The sequence below is a fragment of the Mobula birostris genome, chromosome 3 (assembly GCF_030028105.1).
Source record: "Mobula birostris isolate sMobBir1 chromosome 3, sMobBir1.hap1, whole genome shotgun sequence".
Classification (NCBI taxonomy): domain Eukaryota; kingdom Metazoa; phylum Chordata; class Chondrichthyes; order Myliobatiformes; family Myliobatidae; genus Mobula; species Mobula birostris.
Window position 1 is genome coordinate 17,551,333 of NC_092372.1, and position 18,473 is coordinate 17,569,805.

General features: G+C 42.1%; 1 protein-coding gene across 2 annotated transcripts in view; it reads right to left on the reverse strand.

The window, feature by feature from the left end:
* The window catches only part of LOC140194909 (A disintegrin and metalloproteinase with thrombospondin motifs 12-like), a 688,485-nt gene that overhangs the window by 281,057 nt on the left and 388,955 nt on the right, over nucleotides 1–18,473 (reverse strand). For both annotated transcript variants that reach the window (XM_072252276.1, XM_072252277.1), the window contains exon 13: nucleotides 7,317–7,450. In XM_072252276.1, the coding sequence (XP_072108377.1) occupies nucleotides 7,317–7,450 (134 nt within the window). The remainder of the gene's footprint in view (nucleotides 1–7,316; nucleotides 7,451–18,473) is intronic.

Below are 18,473 nucleotides of genomic sequence, written 5' to 3' on the forward strand. Positions count from 1 at the left end.
GCATTTGATAAAGTGCTACACATGAAGCTGCTGAACAAGATAAAATCCAATAGCGATACAGGAAAGATACTGGCATGAATAGAGGAATGGCTGACAAGCAGGAGGCAGTGAGTGGGAATAAAAGGGGCCTTTCTGGTTGGTGCCCTGTGGCTAGTGGTGATCCTCAGGGACCACTACTCTTCAGATTGTTTGTCAATTATTTGGATAATGAAATTGATGGTTTTGTGGCAAAGTTTACAGATGACTTGAAGATAGGTAGAGAAGTAGGTAGTATGGTGGAAGCAATGCAATTGTAGCAGGACTTAGACAAATTGGAAGAATGGGCAAAGAAGTGGCAGATAGAATACAGTGTTGGGAAATGTATGATAATGCATTTTAGTAAAAGGAACAACAGTGCGGACTATTATCTAAATGGGGAGAAGGTTCAAACAACAGAGGTGCGAGACTCCCAGAAGACTAATTTACAAGTTGAATCTGTGGTAAAGAAGGCAAATGCAATATTGGCATTTTTTTTCAAGGGGAATAGAATATGAAAGCAAGGAGATAATGATGAGCCTTTATAGGACACTAGTCAGGCTGCACTTGGAGTATTGTCAACAGTTTTGGGCCCCATATCGCAGAAAGGATGTGTTGTCATTGGTGAGAGTCCAGAAGAGGTTCACAAGGATGCTTCAAGGAATGAAGGGGTTAACATATGGGGAGCATTTGGCAGCTTTGGGCCTTGTATTCACAGTAATTTAGAAGAATGTGTGGGGATTTCATTGAAGCCTACTGAATGTTGAAAGGACGAAATAGGGTGGATGTGGAGAGGATGTTTCCTGTGGTGGGAGTATCCAGAACTGGATGGCACAGCCTCAAAATTGAGGGGCAACCTTTAAGAATGGAGGTAAGCAGGAATTTTTGTTAGCCAGAGAGTAGTAATTCTGTGGAATGCTCTGTCACAGACTGCGGTAGAGGCTAAGTCCATGGCGGAAGTTGATTGTTTCCTGATTGGTAAGGACATCAAAGGATGTAGCGAGAAGGCAGGTGTTTAGGGTTGAGTGGAATCTGGGAGCAGCCATGATGGAACGGCGCAGCAGACTCGATGAGCTGAATGACCTAATTCTGCTCCTATGTCTTATGCTCTTATGTTCTAAGACAGGAGAATAGGGTTGAGGCGGATAATATATCAGCCATGCTCAAATTGTGCAGCAGGCTTGATGGGCTGAATGGCGTAATTTTGCTCCTATATATTGTGGTCAATTGGTCTTGTCAGAAGTGTAGTGCAAGCAATCATCAACAGTACTCTCAATGGTACTTTTGACAATAATCTGCTCATCAACCAGATCCCCCTCTGGACTCCTCTCGCTGCCTCTGTAGAGCAGCCAACGTAATCAAAGACCCCACCCAACCAGGACATTTTCTCTTCTCCCATCAGGCAAAAGATACAAAAGCTTGAAAGCACATACCAACAAGCTCAAGTATAGGTTCTACCCCACCATTATCAGACTCTTCGATCGACCTCTTGTATGATCAGATTCCTTCTCATTTCTGTTCTAAATGGGTGTCCCTCTATCCTGAGGCTGTGCTCTCTGGTCCTAGACTCACCCACTAGAGGAAACATCCTCCCCACCTCTACTCTATCTAGGTCACTCAACATTTGATAGGCTTCAATGGGATCTCCCCTCATTCTTCTAAACTCCAGTGAGTACAGCCCCACAGCCATCAAATGCTCCTTACAACTTAACCCTTTCATTTCAAAATCAATCTCGTGGACCTCTCTGGACCCTCTCCGATGCCAGCACATTTTTTCTTTTATGTAATAGGCCCAATATCTGCTCACAATACTCCCAGAGTCTGACCAATGCTCAGCATGACATCCTTGCTCTTATATTATAATCAACTCAAAATGAATGCTAGAACCCTGTACGAGGGCTCCTGAGTCCCTTAGCACTTCTGCTTTTGGAATGTTCTCCCCACTTAGAAAATAGTCTACGCTTCATTCCTTCGTCAAAGGTGCTTGGCCATACACTTTCCTACACTAGATTCCTACCTGCCACTTCTTTACCCGTTCCTACATGGGCACTAACCTCCCCACCATCAATAGGGAACTCTTCAAGAAGATGGCATGATCATTGAGGATCCTCACTCACCAGGACATGCCCTCTTCTTATTACTACCATCAGGGAGGAGGTTCAGGAGCCTTGGGACACACACTTTAGGAATAGCTTCTTCTCCTCCACTATCAGATTTTTGAACAGTCTATGAACCCATGAAAACTCTCTCATTATTTTGCTGTTTTTGCGTGGTTAATTTAATTTTTACATCTCTTCCTGTAATTTAGAGTTTTTAATGTATTACACTGTACTGCTGCTGCAAAACAGCAAATTTTACAAGATACGTCAATGATACGTCTGATTCCAAATTTGACAATCTATACCTCGTACCAGGGAAGCTTGATGTAGATTTTAATGAAAAACATATGCATCATGTAGGTTTTAAAAGTCCACCAATCTTCTTCAGCAGAGAATTCATGCAGAGTTCAAAACCAAAAACTTTGCCAAGCTATTTTTTCAGACAAGTACTATAATTGGTTTCCTGGGGAATACTAAACATTTCTTCTCATTGTGTCTTGCAGACTATATTAATATATTCTGTAAATAAAATAAGTATGCTTTGAAATTCTTTGCCATAACACATCATTAATTATAAGTTTTCATAAGAGCAAGATGACTTCTTGGATTGAGATGGTACCATTTTCTATAAAGAAAATAGAGATGTCAAGGTGAAGATCAAAGTCTAAGCAAAGAGTGTTTCCTAAATTTGTAAAGAAGGAATGAGATATGATATACAAAGGAGTAGACATTGCAGCCAACCCTCAAGATACTGAAGACTGAAGAAAGTTAAAATGGAGGAAGAAAGCCATTCCACAAAAGAAATCAAAAAATAAGATGAAGATTAGCTTTATGTGTCACTTGTACATCTAAACATACAGTGAACTAGATCATTTTCATCAGATCAACTCAGCAAGGATTGTGCTGGGAGTCTGCAAGTGTCATCACACCTCCTGTGCCAGCATTGCATGCCCACAACTTACCAACCACATCTGCATGTCTTTGGAATGTGGGAGAAAACTGCAGCAGGGAGGAAATGTATGCAGTCACAGGGTGTGCCTGGAGAGCACGGACAGTAGCGGGATTTGTACCCTGACCTTACAGCTGACACTGTAGAGCAATTGTGCTAACTGCTACACTGCTGTGCCAATGTATTTCCATCCAATGGTCAGCCAGCTGGCAGGGAAGACTAGCAGTCTTGGCAAAGGTCCACAGTAGTGAGGATGGGAGAACCGAATTATTACTGATTGGTATATAAAGGGATCAGTTGCTGGTATCAGAGGAACTGAGGAGACTGACCTTGGAGAGGAAACAAAATTAGTGCACCAAATGAAAATTTAAAAACTGGGTTAAAAGAGTGCAAATATTAGCACATAAAGAGTTGACTATATTGTAAAGATAGCAAGTTTCCAATTAGTTTGGTGTCTTACTTTTCCTTCACTTCAGGCAGATGGGACTAGGTGTGAGTAAGAGTTTGGCACAGACTAGAAGGGCCGAGATGGTCTGTTTCCATGCTGTAATTGTTATATGGTTATATGGTTATGAGTATTGCAAATAGCATAATGCTATTACAGCACCAGCAATGAGGGTTCAATTTCTGTCACTGTCTGTAGGGAGTTCGTACATTCACTTGGGCTTCCTCCCGGTGCTCCAGTTTCCTTTCACGTTCTAAGGACGTATGGGTTGTGGTTCGCAAGTTCTGGGCACAGGAAGCATGGCAACACTTGTGGGCTGCCCCCAGAACATCCCAAATGTGTCGGTCATTAACACAAATGATGCATTTCAGTGTATGTTTTGATGTTTCACTGTACGTGTGACAAATAGAGCTCATCTTTGTCTTTGCTGTCCTATATGAACACTAGAACATAAGAAATAGGAGCAGGAGTAGGTCAACCAGCCCATCGAGCCTGCCCCGCCATTCAATAAGATCATGGCTGATCTGTCTGTAAACTCAGCTCCATCTACCTGCCTTTTCCCCATAACCCTTAATTCCCTTACTATGTAAAAACCTATCTGTTTCTTAAATATACTTAGTGAGGAAGCCTCAACTGCTTCCCTGGGCAGAGAATTCCACAGATTCAGCACTCTCTGGGAAAAAGTTTCGCATCATCTCCGCCCTAAATCTTCTCCCCTGAATCTTGAGGCAATGTCCCCTAGTTCTAGTCTCACCTACCAATGGAAACAACTTTTCTACTTCTATCTTATCTATCCCTTTCAAAATTTTGTATGTTTCTATAAGATCCCCTCTCACTCTTCTGAACTCCAGAGAGTATAGTCCCAGGCGACTCAATCTCCTCATAGGTTAACCCCTTCATCTCTGGAATCAACCTGGTGAACCTCTTCTGCACTGCCTCCAAAGCCAGTATATCCTTCTGCAAGTATGGAGACCAGAACTGCACACAGTACTCCAGGTGTGGCCTCTCCAGTACCCTGTATAGTTGCAGCATGACCTCCCTGCTCTTGAATTCAATCCCTCTAGCAATGAAGGCCAACATTCCGTTTGCCTTCTTAATAACCTGTTGTACCTGCAAGCCAACATTCTGCGATTCATGCACAAGCACTCCCAAGTCCCTCTGCACAACAGCATGCTGCAATCTTTCACCATTTAAATAATAATCTGCTCTTCTAGTATTCCTTCCAAAGTGGATGATCTCGCATTTACCAATGTTGTATTCCATCTGTCAGACCTTGGCCCACTCACTTAACCTATCTATATCCCTCTGCAGACTCTCCACATCCTCTGTACAATTTGCTTTTCCACTCAGTTTAGTCATCAGCAAATTTTGCTGCGCTACACTCAGTCCCCTCTTCCAAATCATCAATGTAAATGGTAAATAGCTGCGAGCCCAGCACCGACCCCTGCGGCACCCCACTCACCACACACTGCCAACCAGAGAACCACCCATTTATACCAACTCTCTGTCTTCTATCAGTTAACCAATCCACTATCCATGCCAATACACTTCCTCCGACTCCATGCATCCGAATCTTATTTATAAGTCTCTTGTGCGGCACCTTATCGAAATCCAAGTATACAGCATTCAGCTGTTCCTCTCTATCCTCTGCACTCATTATGTCCTCAAAGAACTCCAGTGGTTTGTCAAACAGGACCTGCCCTTTCCGAATCCATGCTGCGTCTGACTAATGGAACCACTCCTTTCTAAATGTTTCGCAATTTCTTCCTTAATGACAGCTTCAAGCATTTTCCCGACTAGTCGTTAAACTAACTGGCCTATGGTTGCCTGTCTTTTGCCTCCATCCTTTTTTAAAAAGTGGCGTGACATTTGCTGTCTTCTAATCCACCAGGACCTGCCCAGAGTCTAGAGTGTTCTGATAAATAGTTACCAATGCGTCTACTATAACCTCCGCTAATTCCCTCAGCACCCTGGGATGGATCCCATCAGGACCTGGGGACTTATCTACCTTCAGGCCCTCTAGTTTGCTCATCACTATCTCTTTAGTGACAGTGATTTTATCGAGGTCCTCACCTCCCATTTCGTCCATAACATCCTTCTTCGGCATATTAGACATGTTGTCCACCGTGAATACCGACGCAAAATAGTCGTTCAATGTCTCAGACATTTCCTTATCACCCAATATCAATTTCCCCTTATCATCTTCCAAAGGACCTACATTGACTTTAGCCACCCTATTCCGCTTTATATATTTATAAAAACTTCTGCTGTCTGCTTTTATATTTTGTGCTAATCTACTTTCATACTCAGCTTCCCTTTCCTAATTTCTTGTTTAGTTGTTCAATAAGCACAGAATTTTCATCTTTTTCACAAATGGATCCAATTCCTCACTGAGAATATAGGTACTACTAGAAGAAAATAAATTGAAGTTATCCATTCATAATAAGATCCCATTAGATATGAAATAAACTGTATTCTTACAACTAGCTATGTACCACTGTAAATGAGAAATGGTTTTGCATTGTATTACCATTTTTCCAGGACCGACAGCACTGTGCAAAAGTCTTAGGCACCACAGATTTTCTTTTATATGGTTTCAGATGGTATAGCCTCCACACAGCCTTGATCTCAATGTCATCGAGACTGTCTGGATTACCTGGAGAGACAGAAGCAAGCGAGACAGGCAAACTCTGCAGAAGAACTACAGCAAGATCACCATGATTCTTGGAACAAACTACCATCCGATTTTCTTATAAAACTGCACGACAGTGTAACTAACAGAATTGAATCAGTTTTAAAGGAAAAGGGTGGTCACACCAAATATTGATTAGATTTAGTTCTTTTTACTGTTTACTGCTCTTTGTAGTATATTTTTTGATAGTTGAAAACTTTTTAATTGATTATTTCTGAAAGCATCTTTGCTTTACAGATGTTTTTATATATGCCTAAGACATTTGCACAGTACCGTGTGTGTAAAAATGGATCATCTGTGAACTTCAGTGAGATGTTCTCTAATGACCAGTGACGAAGAAGATACGTGTAGACAGCAATGACCTGTTTAGGATCTTGATCATTCAGGCAGGTCTGACACAGATTCGATCAGATTGTACCCAGCAAATGAATGAGAGAGAAAAAACAATACAGTGAGCATGAGAACAACTGAAAGGAATGTTCTGGTAATCTAACTTCAATCTGTGATAACTCACAGATCATTTTAATTCCAATTCTCATTCCCATTCAAACATGTCGATCTATAGCTCCTCTTATGCCAAGATGAGGTCATCCTCAGGGTGAAGCAACAACAGCTTATATTCCGTATGATTACCCTCCATCCTGATGGTATGAATGTCAACTTCTCCTTCTAGTGAACAAAATTTCCCCCCTCCTTACCTTTATTCTCCACTCTGACGTTTTATGTCTTTGCACCTCCCTATTACTTCCCTCTGGATCCCCTCCTCCTTCCCTTTCTCCTACTGTCCTCTTATCTTCTCCTCTCAGATTCTTTCTTCTCCAGCCCGATCTTTCCCACCCACCTGGCTTCACCAATCACCTTCCAACCAGCCTCCTTCCCCTCCCTCCATCATTTAATTCAAGCATCTTCCCCCTTCACTCTCAGTCCTGAAGAAGGGTCTCTGCCCAAAACGTCGACTGTTTACTCATTTCCTGCCTGTGTGGTTGAGTTTCTTCAGCGTTTTGTGTGTGTTGATTTGAATGTTAAGGATGACTAGGAGTTAAAATTTTACCACATTGTTTGTCACGTCACAGAGCTGAGGAAAAGTTTACATAAAGGAAACACACCCAACTATACCTTACATATGCCATTGATGCAGATATCCCTGCTGTTTATGGCTTCAGTGCATGATGTCCCATCAATCACTGTGTCAAGCATTTTCTCAGAGAACTGTTGATCAACGGGCCGACAATGCAGTTCACAGGGATTAGCTTAAAGAATGAGAAGATGTTGTTTATAAATCAGCTAGAAGAGTGGTTAGAGCTGTACGAGCAAAAACTGATGAAGTGATAAATAATTTATTGAGGTTGTTTGTTTCCCTCTCTTGTCATTCCTCTTTCAACAATATTTGTTTCTCTGTAATTTTGTCGCCTGATCAACAAAGCATATCATTCCCTGGGAAACCAAAAAGATAATGGAAAAATAAACACAAAGAGATTCTGCAGATGCTGGAAATCCAGAGTAACACACACAAAATACTGGAGAAATTCAGCAGGACGGGCCCAAACCGTCAGCTCTTAATTCCTCTTCAGATAAACATGAAACACTTTAGTATCAGTTTGTATAAAGCCAATTAAAGTTAATATAGACAATTATTTAACAAACACGGCATCTGCAGAATTTATTGTGGTTATCAATTACTTATTGAGTTCACTATAGTCAATGTCCAAATATAATATACAGTATCTCTTACTGTGGTGTTACTACCATTGGGGAGGAGGTACAGGAGCCTAAAGACTCACACTCCACTATCAGATTTCTAAATGGACCATGAATTCATGAGTACTTCCTCATTATTCCTTTTTATTTTACTAGATATTTTGTAATTTATTGTAATGTATAGTACTATGTATGTATATACATAGCTGAGCCCAACATATCCTTACCTGAGAAATTACCTAGGGTAATTAACCATAGCTCTCTATTTTTCTAAACACCATGTACCTATCCAAAAGTCCCTCAAAAGACCCTATCGTATCCACCTCCACCACCATTGCGGGCAGCCCATTCCACGCACTCACCACACTCTGCGTAAAAAAACTTACCCCTGACATCTCCTCTGTACCTACTTCCAAGCACCTTAAAACTGTGCCCTCTCGTGCTAGCCATTTCAGCCCTGGGAAAAAGCCTCTGACTATCCACATGATCAATGCTTCTCATCATCTTGTATACCTCTATCATGTCACCTCTCATCCTCCATCGCTCCAAGGAGAAAAGGCCAAGTTCACTCAACCTATTCTCATAAGGCATGCTCCCCAATCCAGGCAACATCCTTGTAAATCTCCTCTGCACCCTTTCTATGGTTTCCACATCCTTCCTGTAGTGAGATGACCAGAACTGAGCACAGTACTCCAACTGGGGTCTGACCAGGATCCTATATAGCTGCAACATTACCTCTCGGCTCTTAAACTCAATCCCACGGTTGATGAAGGCCAATGCACCGTATGCCTTCTTAACCACAGAGTCAACCTGCGCAGCTGCTTTCAGTGTTCTATGGACTCGGACCCCAAGATTCCTCTGATCCACCACACTGCTAAGAGTCTTACCATTAATACTATATTCTGCCATCATATTTGACCTACCATACCACTTCACACTTATCTGGGTTGAACTCCATCTGCCACTTCTCAGCCCAGTTTTGCACATCAATGTCCCGCTGTAACCTCTGACAGCCCTCCACACTTTCCACAATACCCCCAACTTTTGTGTCATCAGCAAATTTACTAATCCATCCCTCCACTTCCTCATCCAGGTCATTTATAAAAATCACGAAGAGTAGGGGTCCCAGAACAGATCCCTGAGGCACACCACTGGTCACCGACCTCTATTGTGGACTGAGAGTGGGAAGCAGGTAGGAAGAGGGGAATCATGGTTGAGGAAAGGAAAAGGGAAAGGGTAGGGAGCGGGAAGTATCAGATGGATATTCTGTAATAATCAATAAACCAGTTGTTTAGAATCACACGATCTTGCCTGGTGTCTCAGGGCTGTGTGTGTGTGCACCCACACCACCCCCGAACCCTGGCACCCCTTCTCTGCCACCCTCTCGCTGTGCTCCACCCTCCCCATACTGAACATCCTTTGGTCCCGACTGATTTACAAACTCACTCTCCGCTCCACATTGAAAAATACAGTATTGTGCAAAAATCATAGGCACCCTAACTATATATATATGCGTCCAAGATTTTTGCATAGTACTGTATGTCATTGCACTGTACTGCTGCTACAAAATGGCAAATTTCACACCAGATAAGACAGTGATAAGAAACCTGATTCTGATTACATAGATCAATACAGCACAGGAACAGATACTCAGGCCCACAATGTTGTGCCAAACCAGATTAAATTAATAAATTAGTAATCGAATGCTCAACTAAACTTACCTTTTTTGCCTATACAATCGCCATTCTGACATTGTTCATTATGTCTGAAATTATTAAGTGGCGTGTCATATGATTGTTTTTGGCAAATTTTTCTACAGAAGTGGTTTGCCACTACCTTCTGGGCAGTGTCTTTACAAGACGGGTGACCCCAGCCATTACCAATACTCTTCAGAGACTGTCAGCCTGCTGTCAGTGGTCGCATAACCGCGACTTGTGATATGCACCAGCGGTTCAACCAACCATCCACCACCTGCTTCCATGGCTTCACATGACCCTGATCAGGGGTATAAGCAGGTGCTACACCTTGCCCAAGGGTGAGCTTAAGGCTAGTGGTGGGCAGGAGTGACTTACACCTCCTTTGAGAGAGACCCTAATGTCTGGAATACAACATTGGAAAGAGTCCAACTTTAAATATCTTCCAATAAAAATATAGTTGAAGAATATAAATTAAGAAAGAAATAACAACTTCATAAATAATTACATTCATTGTGGATTTCACAAAGGGGAAGTTAGTCATACACACTCCAGTCCTCATTGACAGGTTGGTGGAAAGTGTAAGCAGGTTCAAGTTCCTAGGTGTTAACATCTCAGAGGATCAATTCTGGGCACAACATATTGCTACAGTCACCAAGAATGCCACAAGCAGCTCTACTTCATTAGGAATTTGAGGACATTTGGTAGGTTAGGAAGGACGCTTACAAATTTCTACAGAGGTACTATGTAGGGCATTCTGACTGGTCGTCTCGCAGCCTAACGTGGAGGCTCCAATGCACATGAATGCTCATCTCGCAGCCTAATGTGGAGGCTCCAACGCACATGACTGGTCGTCTCGCAGCCTAACGTGGAGGCTCCAACGCACATGACTGCTTGTCTCGCAGTCTAACGTGGAGGCTCCAATGCACACGACTGCAAGAGGCTGCACAGGGCTGTTGACTCAGCCATCTCCATCATGGGAACAAAGCTCTTCACCATCAAGGACATTTCTAGAGGAGATGCCCCAAGAAAGCATAACCAATACAAAGGACCCTTAACAACTGGGACATGCCCTCTTCTCATTACTACCATTTAGGAAGATGTACAGGAGCCCGAAAACACACATTCAATGATTCAAAGAAACCTTCTTTCTCTCCACCATCAGATTTCTGAATGGCACATGAACCCATAAATGCTATCTCATTATTCTTTTTTTGCACTACTTATTTTTGTTATTTATAGTAATTTTAAGACTTCATACTATACTGCTGCCACAAAATACAATGATCCTCTTCCTTCCCTTTCTTCCATTGTCTTCTCCTATCAGATTCCCCTTTCTCCAGCCCTTTATCTCTTTCACCAATCAGCTTCCTAGGGCTTTACTTCACCCCTCCCCTCCCGGTTTCACCAATCACCTGCTACATTGTACTTCATCCACCCCTCCCCCACCTTCTTACTCATCTTTTTTCTCCAGTCCCGATGAAGTGTTTCAGCCCAAAGCATCAACTGCTTACGCTTTTCCATAGATGTTACCCGGCCTGCTAAGTTCTTCCAGCAGTTTGTGTGTGTTGCTTTGGATTTCCAGCATCTGCAGATTTTCTTATGTTTACAATATATCAATCATAATTTGAGCAAACGATCATCAGAACTGTAAAGACCTGTCTTAGGGTCAGTCTTAAAATATATTCAGTGGCCACATTGTTAGGTACACCTTTACAACAGCTCATTAATGCAAATATCTAATCAGCCAATCATGTGGCAACAACTGGTTTAATGTGGCAGTTTAAATGGTTTAGCATGGACTAGATGGGCTGAAGGGACTGTTACTGTGCTGTACTTTCCTATGGCTCTAACTTAGTGCATTAAAGCATGCAGACATGGTTCAGATGTTCAGACCAAACATCAGAATGTGGAGGAAGCATGATCTTAATGACTTTGACCATGAAATGATTGTTGGTGCCAGATGGGGCGGTTTGAATATCTCAGAAACTGCTGATCTCCTGCAATTTTCACACACAACAGTCTCTAGAGTTTACAGAGCAAGGTGTGAAAGACAAAAAAAAAATCCAGTGAGTGGCAGTTCCATGGGCAAAAATGTCTTGTCAATGGGAGAGTTCAAAGTAAATTTATTGTCACTGTACATACAGTATCTGTCATAATATACAAACCTGAGATTTGTTTTCTTGCTGGCATACACAGTAAGTCCAAAATAATAGGCATCCGTTAGTCTCAAGAGACCATGGATTTGCACCTTGGAAAGTTTCCAGGATGCAGGCCTGGGCAAGGTTGTATGGAAGACCGGCAGTTGCCCATGCTGCAAATCTCCCCTCTCCACGCCACCGATGTTGTCCAAGGGAAGGGCATTAGGACCAACACAGCTTGGCACTGGTGTCGTCGCAGAGCAACGTGTGGTTAAGTACCTTGCTCAAGGGCACACACGCTGCCTCAGCCAAGGCTCGAACTAGTGACCTTCAAATCACTCAGCGAACGCCTTAACCACTTGGCCACACGCCAACCACAGTGGAATCAATGAAAGACCGCACCCAACACACGGACAATTACAGGTGACCAATGTGCAAAAGAAAACAAACTGAACAAATACAAAATTAAAAAATAATAATGATAAATAAGTAACCAATAAGATGCCAGAGGAGAATGGCCAGACTGGTTCAAGGTGACAGGAAGACAATAGTAACTCGAATAACCACATGCTACAAGAGTGATGTGCAGAAAAGCGTCTCTGAACATATCGAACCTTGAAGTGGACGGGCTACAGCAGCAGAAAACCACAAACATACACTCAGTGGCCAATTTATTAGTTACGGAGGGTACCTAATAAAGTGGCCACTGAATGCATGTACATCACACATGGCTTTAGCTGAACAACTAATGACAGTATAGATATAACAAGTTGAATGGCCTCATTTGTGCTATGGTTGCTTCTTTTCTATTTTCTAATATCACCCAATGGCATATCTTGGAGTAGGAGGCCTATGTGGGTGGGTGGGAAATAGGCCTGTTTGTCTGCCATTCTCTTGGTTTGTTGTTGGTGCTGCCTGTGCTATTCTGCTGAACATTACGGGCATGCTATGCTTGCGCTGGAATCTCTGACAAAACTATGTTGTGACTGTCAATGAAAGTCAGAAGTCACTGGAGACACACAGCTAGCAGTACGGAAGTCTTTACTCTGCACACACAAGCTGACAACATTATACCACATTTTTATATGCTAAAGATCAAAGGTAACGGTAGGACAATTCTATATGTACATTGCATTCATAATGCTTTATTTGAGTAACGTATAATTTTCAAACACCTAGATCTTCACACCAGTGCTCAAGACACCCTAAATTAATGTTAACACCACTGTCTCTGAGCTGTATTCATTCAAATGCAAACATCTCAGGTCAATGGAGTATTTCCTGGTCTGCAATGAACTCCAGTCTGCAGCTCCAGAAAGACCAATGCTCGAAACTGCATTTTAAATTCAATCTGCAATCAACATTCACATCTGAAGACTGGTTGCTGTTGAAATTAATGTTTGCTATCTTCCACAACTCCAGAATATGCCCTGGCAGCTGCCCCCAGCACATCCTTGGATCGTTAACGCAAAGTCACATTTTAAGTTAGGTTTCGATGTCCATGTGAAAAATAAATCAAAGCTGAGCAACAGCAATGGATAACAGTAATGAGGTCAAAGTGCTTTAGTTGCCACACTAGTTTATCTGTGCGTCAGTACTTATCAATATGTTATACACGCTCAGTAATGTTCAAAAATATTTTACAAATATCCACAGATGATATCCTTCAAAAGCTATGATAGTGGCTATACAGCTTTGATCTGTGTGAATAATTTAGACAGGAATGGAGATATAATTATTCAAATTACTCAAGGAAAGAACAACCAGAGCGCCCTTTGTAGCGTTTAAACGTGCAAAGGGAAAGCTTTCTTGTAAATCTGATATTCCTCCCTCCACCTCCCAAAAGCAGAACTTCCCAGTGGCAAGCACTTTAATTATCTTTCCTATTCCCGTTCCGACATGTTGGTGCCATGATGAGGCCACCCTCAGGGTGGAGGGGCAACTCTTTATATTCCATCTGGGTAGCCTCCAACCTGATGGCATGAATATCGTTTTCACTTTTCACCTCCCCTCTCCCTTCTTCTACTCCCCCTCTGGCCTTTTACCACTTCTCACCTGCCTAACACCTCCCCCTGGTTCTCCTCCTCCTTCCTTTTTCCCCTCTCCTATCAGATTCCTTCCTCTCCAGCTCTTTACCTTTCCGACCATTCTGGCATCTCCTACCACCTTGTACCTATTCCTCCCCTTCCCACACCTTTTTATTCTGTTGCCTTCCCCCTTCCTTTCCAGTCCTGAAAAGATGTCTCCGTAAGACACAGGAGCAGAATCGGGCCATTCAGCCCATCAAGTCTGCTCCGCCATACCATCATGGTTGATCCCCGATCCCACTCAACCCCATACACTTACCTCCTCGCCACATCCTTTGATGCCCTTGCCAATCAGGAAAAGATTAACATCCACCTTAAATATACCCTCAGACTTAGAATTCTACAGATTTACTACTGACTAAAAAAATTCCTCCTTACCTCTGTTCTAAAAGAACACTCCTCAATTTTGAGGCTGTGCCCTCTAGTTCTGGATACTCCCCCCCACAGGAAACATCCTCTCTGCATCCACCCTATCTAGTCATTTCAACATTGGTAAGTTTCAGTGAGATCCTCTAATTTCCAATGCCTATCGCTCCTCACGTGTTGACTCCTTCATTCCCAAAACCACCCTCATGAACCTCCTGTGGACTCTTTCCAATGACAACACATCCATTCTGAGATATGGGGCACAAAACTATTAACAAGACTCCAAGTGTGGCCTCACTAGTGTCTTATAAAGTCTCAGCATTATCTCCTTGTTTTTGTATTCTTTTTCCCTTGAAATAAATGCCAACATTGCATTTGCCTTCTTTACCACAGACTCAACCTGTAAATTAACCTTCTGAGAATCTTGCACGAGGACTCCTAAGGTCCTCTGTACCTCTGATGTTTGGAACTTCTCCCCACTTAGATAACAGTTCATACTCTTGTTCCTTTTACCAAAATGCATCATCATACATTTCCCAACACTGTATTCCATCTGCCACTTTTTTACCCATTCCTCCAATCTGTCAAAGTCCTGCTGCAATCACATTGCTTCTTCCTCAGCACTACCTACCCCTCCACCTATCTTTGTATCATCCACAAACTTTGCCAAAAAGCCATCAATTCCATTAACCAAACCATTGATAAACAATGTGAAAAGCAGCATTCCCAATACTGACCCCTGAGGAACACCACTAGTCATTGGCAGCCAACCGGAAAAGGGCCCTTTTATTCCCATTCACCTTTCCCTGCCAGTATCTTTCATGTAAAGCCAAGGGAGTTTAATCTTGTTAAACAGCCTCATGTGTGGCACCTTATCAAATGCCTTCTGAAAAGCTAAGTAAATGGCATCCACTGCCTCTTCTTTATCCACCCTTCTTGTTACTTCCTCGAAAAACTCTAACAGATTTGTCAGGCAAGATTTCCCTTCCCTTTATGTCTCGGCCTGAAACATTGAATGTTTATTCATTTCCATAGATGTTGCCTGACCTGCTGAGTTCCTCCAGTGGTTTGTGTGTATTTTTTTTTATTTAAGTTATACTAATATTATTATGGAAGATCATGTTGCATCAGCCCCACTGGCAAGGACTGCAATCTGTGGTCCACACTTGCCCACACTTAGGTATGTCAGCACCTATCTCTTTGGTCCTCAAAATCCAAAATTCCACAGCAAGCTGCAAGTCCAGACAGCGACCAGGCAACAACCCTTTTTTCGTGGAGAAATCCAGCCCACAGAACACTTTGAATAGAAGGCAAAGATTGGGACAGAGTTTTGTCTTCCAAGAAATTATATTAAGTGTTTTTAATGCTCTTAACATACTGAAGCATTTAATAAATAAAATTAAAGTTTTTTCTTAAAGATAAAGATTAGCTTTATTTGTCACATGTATATTAAAACATCAATTGAAATGTGCTGTTTGTGTTAAATCAAATCAGCAAGGATTGTACTGAGGGCAGCCGGCATGTGTACAAAATGGCTTTCAAGGATCTTCAAGGGTCAGCGGAGGTGAAATAATCGAAGCTTATTCTTCAGTCAAGTATTTTCCTCTTTTTGATTTAAATTCCTACTGCTTCCAAGACAGATTTTTTTTAATCATTAGTAAATCGTGGACGTAGGAACATAGCATGCCCACAATTTTCTAACCCTAACTGTACGTCTTTGGAAAGTGGGAGGAAACCACAGCACCTGGGGGAAACCCAGGCAGTCAGGGGCAGAATGTCCAAACTCATCACAGACAGCAGCGGGAATCAAACCCCGAGGAGTGAAAATAACAATTGTAAGAAAATGTAATCCGGAGAATACGTTTATCATGTTGCAAAATGTGTTGTTTCGTGACGGCAGCACAGTGAAAAATACCAAACTTTATGTTCATGGGAATTTGACGACGGAGGGGACGAAGCTGTTCCTAAAATGTTGACTTCTGTACCTCCTCTCCAGTGACAGTATTGAGAAGGGGGCATGTCACAGATGGTGAGGGTCCTTAATGATGGATGCCTTCTCTTGAGGTACTGCCATTTGATAATGTCCTCAATGACAGAGGGGGTTGTGCTGACTAAATCTACAACCCACTACAACCTCTTGCAGTTCTGTGCATTGAAGCCTCCATACTAAACTGTGATGCAAATAGACAGAAAGCTCTCCACGGTGCATCTGTAGAAATTCGCTAGAGTCTTTGGTGACATACCAAATTTCCTCAAACTCCTAATGAAATACAGCTGCTGGTATGCCTTTATATAATTATTAGTCCATGCGTTAAGTTTCAGTGAGCACACACAGTTAGGTACATACTTCAGTAAGGAACTACAGGCAGCTCTATCTGGCCCCTGTGGTTGAGCAAACACACACAGAGGTAGTGAATACAGTATCACAACAGAACAAACAATTATTTTCAGAGATTTGATTGTCTTACTACATTGTAGCTATTGACTTTCTCCAAGTGGACCACAATCTTGTCATAGTTTGGAGGCTTGTGTGCCTCAGTGACCTGGAGAGCTATGCTGGCTGGAGTCAGGGCTTTATGCTTTAGTATGGTCATCTGGTCGATTGGTCCTCCTGGTTCTGGGTTTCAGCTCAGGGCTAACAACCCTGAATGCTAAAACAAAACTGTTACGGAAACAGCAATGAAGAATCCTTCTACATCTGAGTATGACGGTATTCCTGAGTCTCTAACTGGGACTTGCATGACTGACAATAGTGAATACCGAGAGGAAGTTACGATCACGATGAAAGAAGCCCGAAACACTGCCAGAGATGGAGGAACTTCATTGTTGCCCTAAACACCAGTAGTGTAGTGGACAGTAAAGTAGAGATAGAGAACTGTTGATTTCAAAACTTTTAGCTGTGGAACAACTTACTTTTGAATTTTAATTTGATATCAAATTTTATTTTCTAATATCTGCTAATTTTCTAGTAATACCAAATTAAAAGAACATCTTTACCTCTGCTGCTCTGGTTACATATTACTTTTGCTAATTAATGCAAGTAATCTTTAGGATACAGATCTTTAGATAGCTAACTGGAGCAGTTTTGATGGGCTGAATGGCCTAATTCTGCTCCTACAGTCCTGTGCAGAAGTGTATAGCCTAAGACTTTTGCACAGTACTGTATTTGTCAACATGAAACAGAGAGTGAGTTTGTAAATCTTGTGGAAGCAAAGGATGTTGGAAATGGTGAGGGTGGAGCACCGCGGAAGGGGTGTAGGACAGGTGGCAGAGAAGGTGTGTCGGGGCACAGGGGTGATGCAGGTGCAAAGACACCCAGCCCTGAGACACCAGGTAAGATCATTTAGTTCCAAACAATTGTTTTATGGATTATTAACAGAATGTTTCTCTGGTGCTTTCTGCTCCCCCCCCCCACTTCCCTTTTTTCCAACCATGATTCCCCTCTCCCGGTCCCTTTCCCACTGCCAGTCCACAATAGAGACCCATATCAGAATCCGGTTTATCATCACTCATGTATGTCATGAAATTTGTTTTTTTTTTGCAGCAGTACAATGCAATACATAAAATTGGTAGGGTACTGTTCAAAAGTCTTAGGCACCCCAGCTATATATATGTGACTAAGATTTTTGCACGGCACTGTATGTCTTATGGCCCAATGAAAGGATTCTAGCCAAACAAATTGAAAGAGAGAGATGAAGAAAAATAAGCACAATAATTCAACATTATTCTCTGTATACAATAACACAAAATGAGATACTGATGAACTGCTACCTTCTGTAGAATCATATTCTATAAATATCATTAAGGAAAAAGTATTTACATTTTTGTACTTCTTGACTCTGAATGTCTTACAATGATTCAAAGCCAATTAAACATCTTTTGAGTTATAGGCAATAGTTACATCGAAACTGGTCTCCAAATTGCACCTCGCAAGGTCTTATAGACAGTAATGAGATAAAAATTTCTCAGAGGTTAATAGCAAAGGCAGCACTACAAATAATTAATGAATCTTAATGTGCAGCCAGCAAAACTGTATTTCAGAAGGGAAACAGAGTTCCCTCCTCCAGGAAAAAGACCATAAGACAGGGGCTCCCAAACCCCTTGCTTAATGGTATTGGTCTGAGGCATAAAACAAAGGTTGGGAACCCCTGCCATAAGACGTAGGGCAGAATTAGCCATTCAGCCCATCAAGCCTGCTCCACAATTCCATCATGGCTGATTAATTATTCCTCCCAACCCCATTCTCCTACCTTTTAGCTATAACTCTTGAGACCCTGACTAATCAAG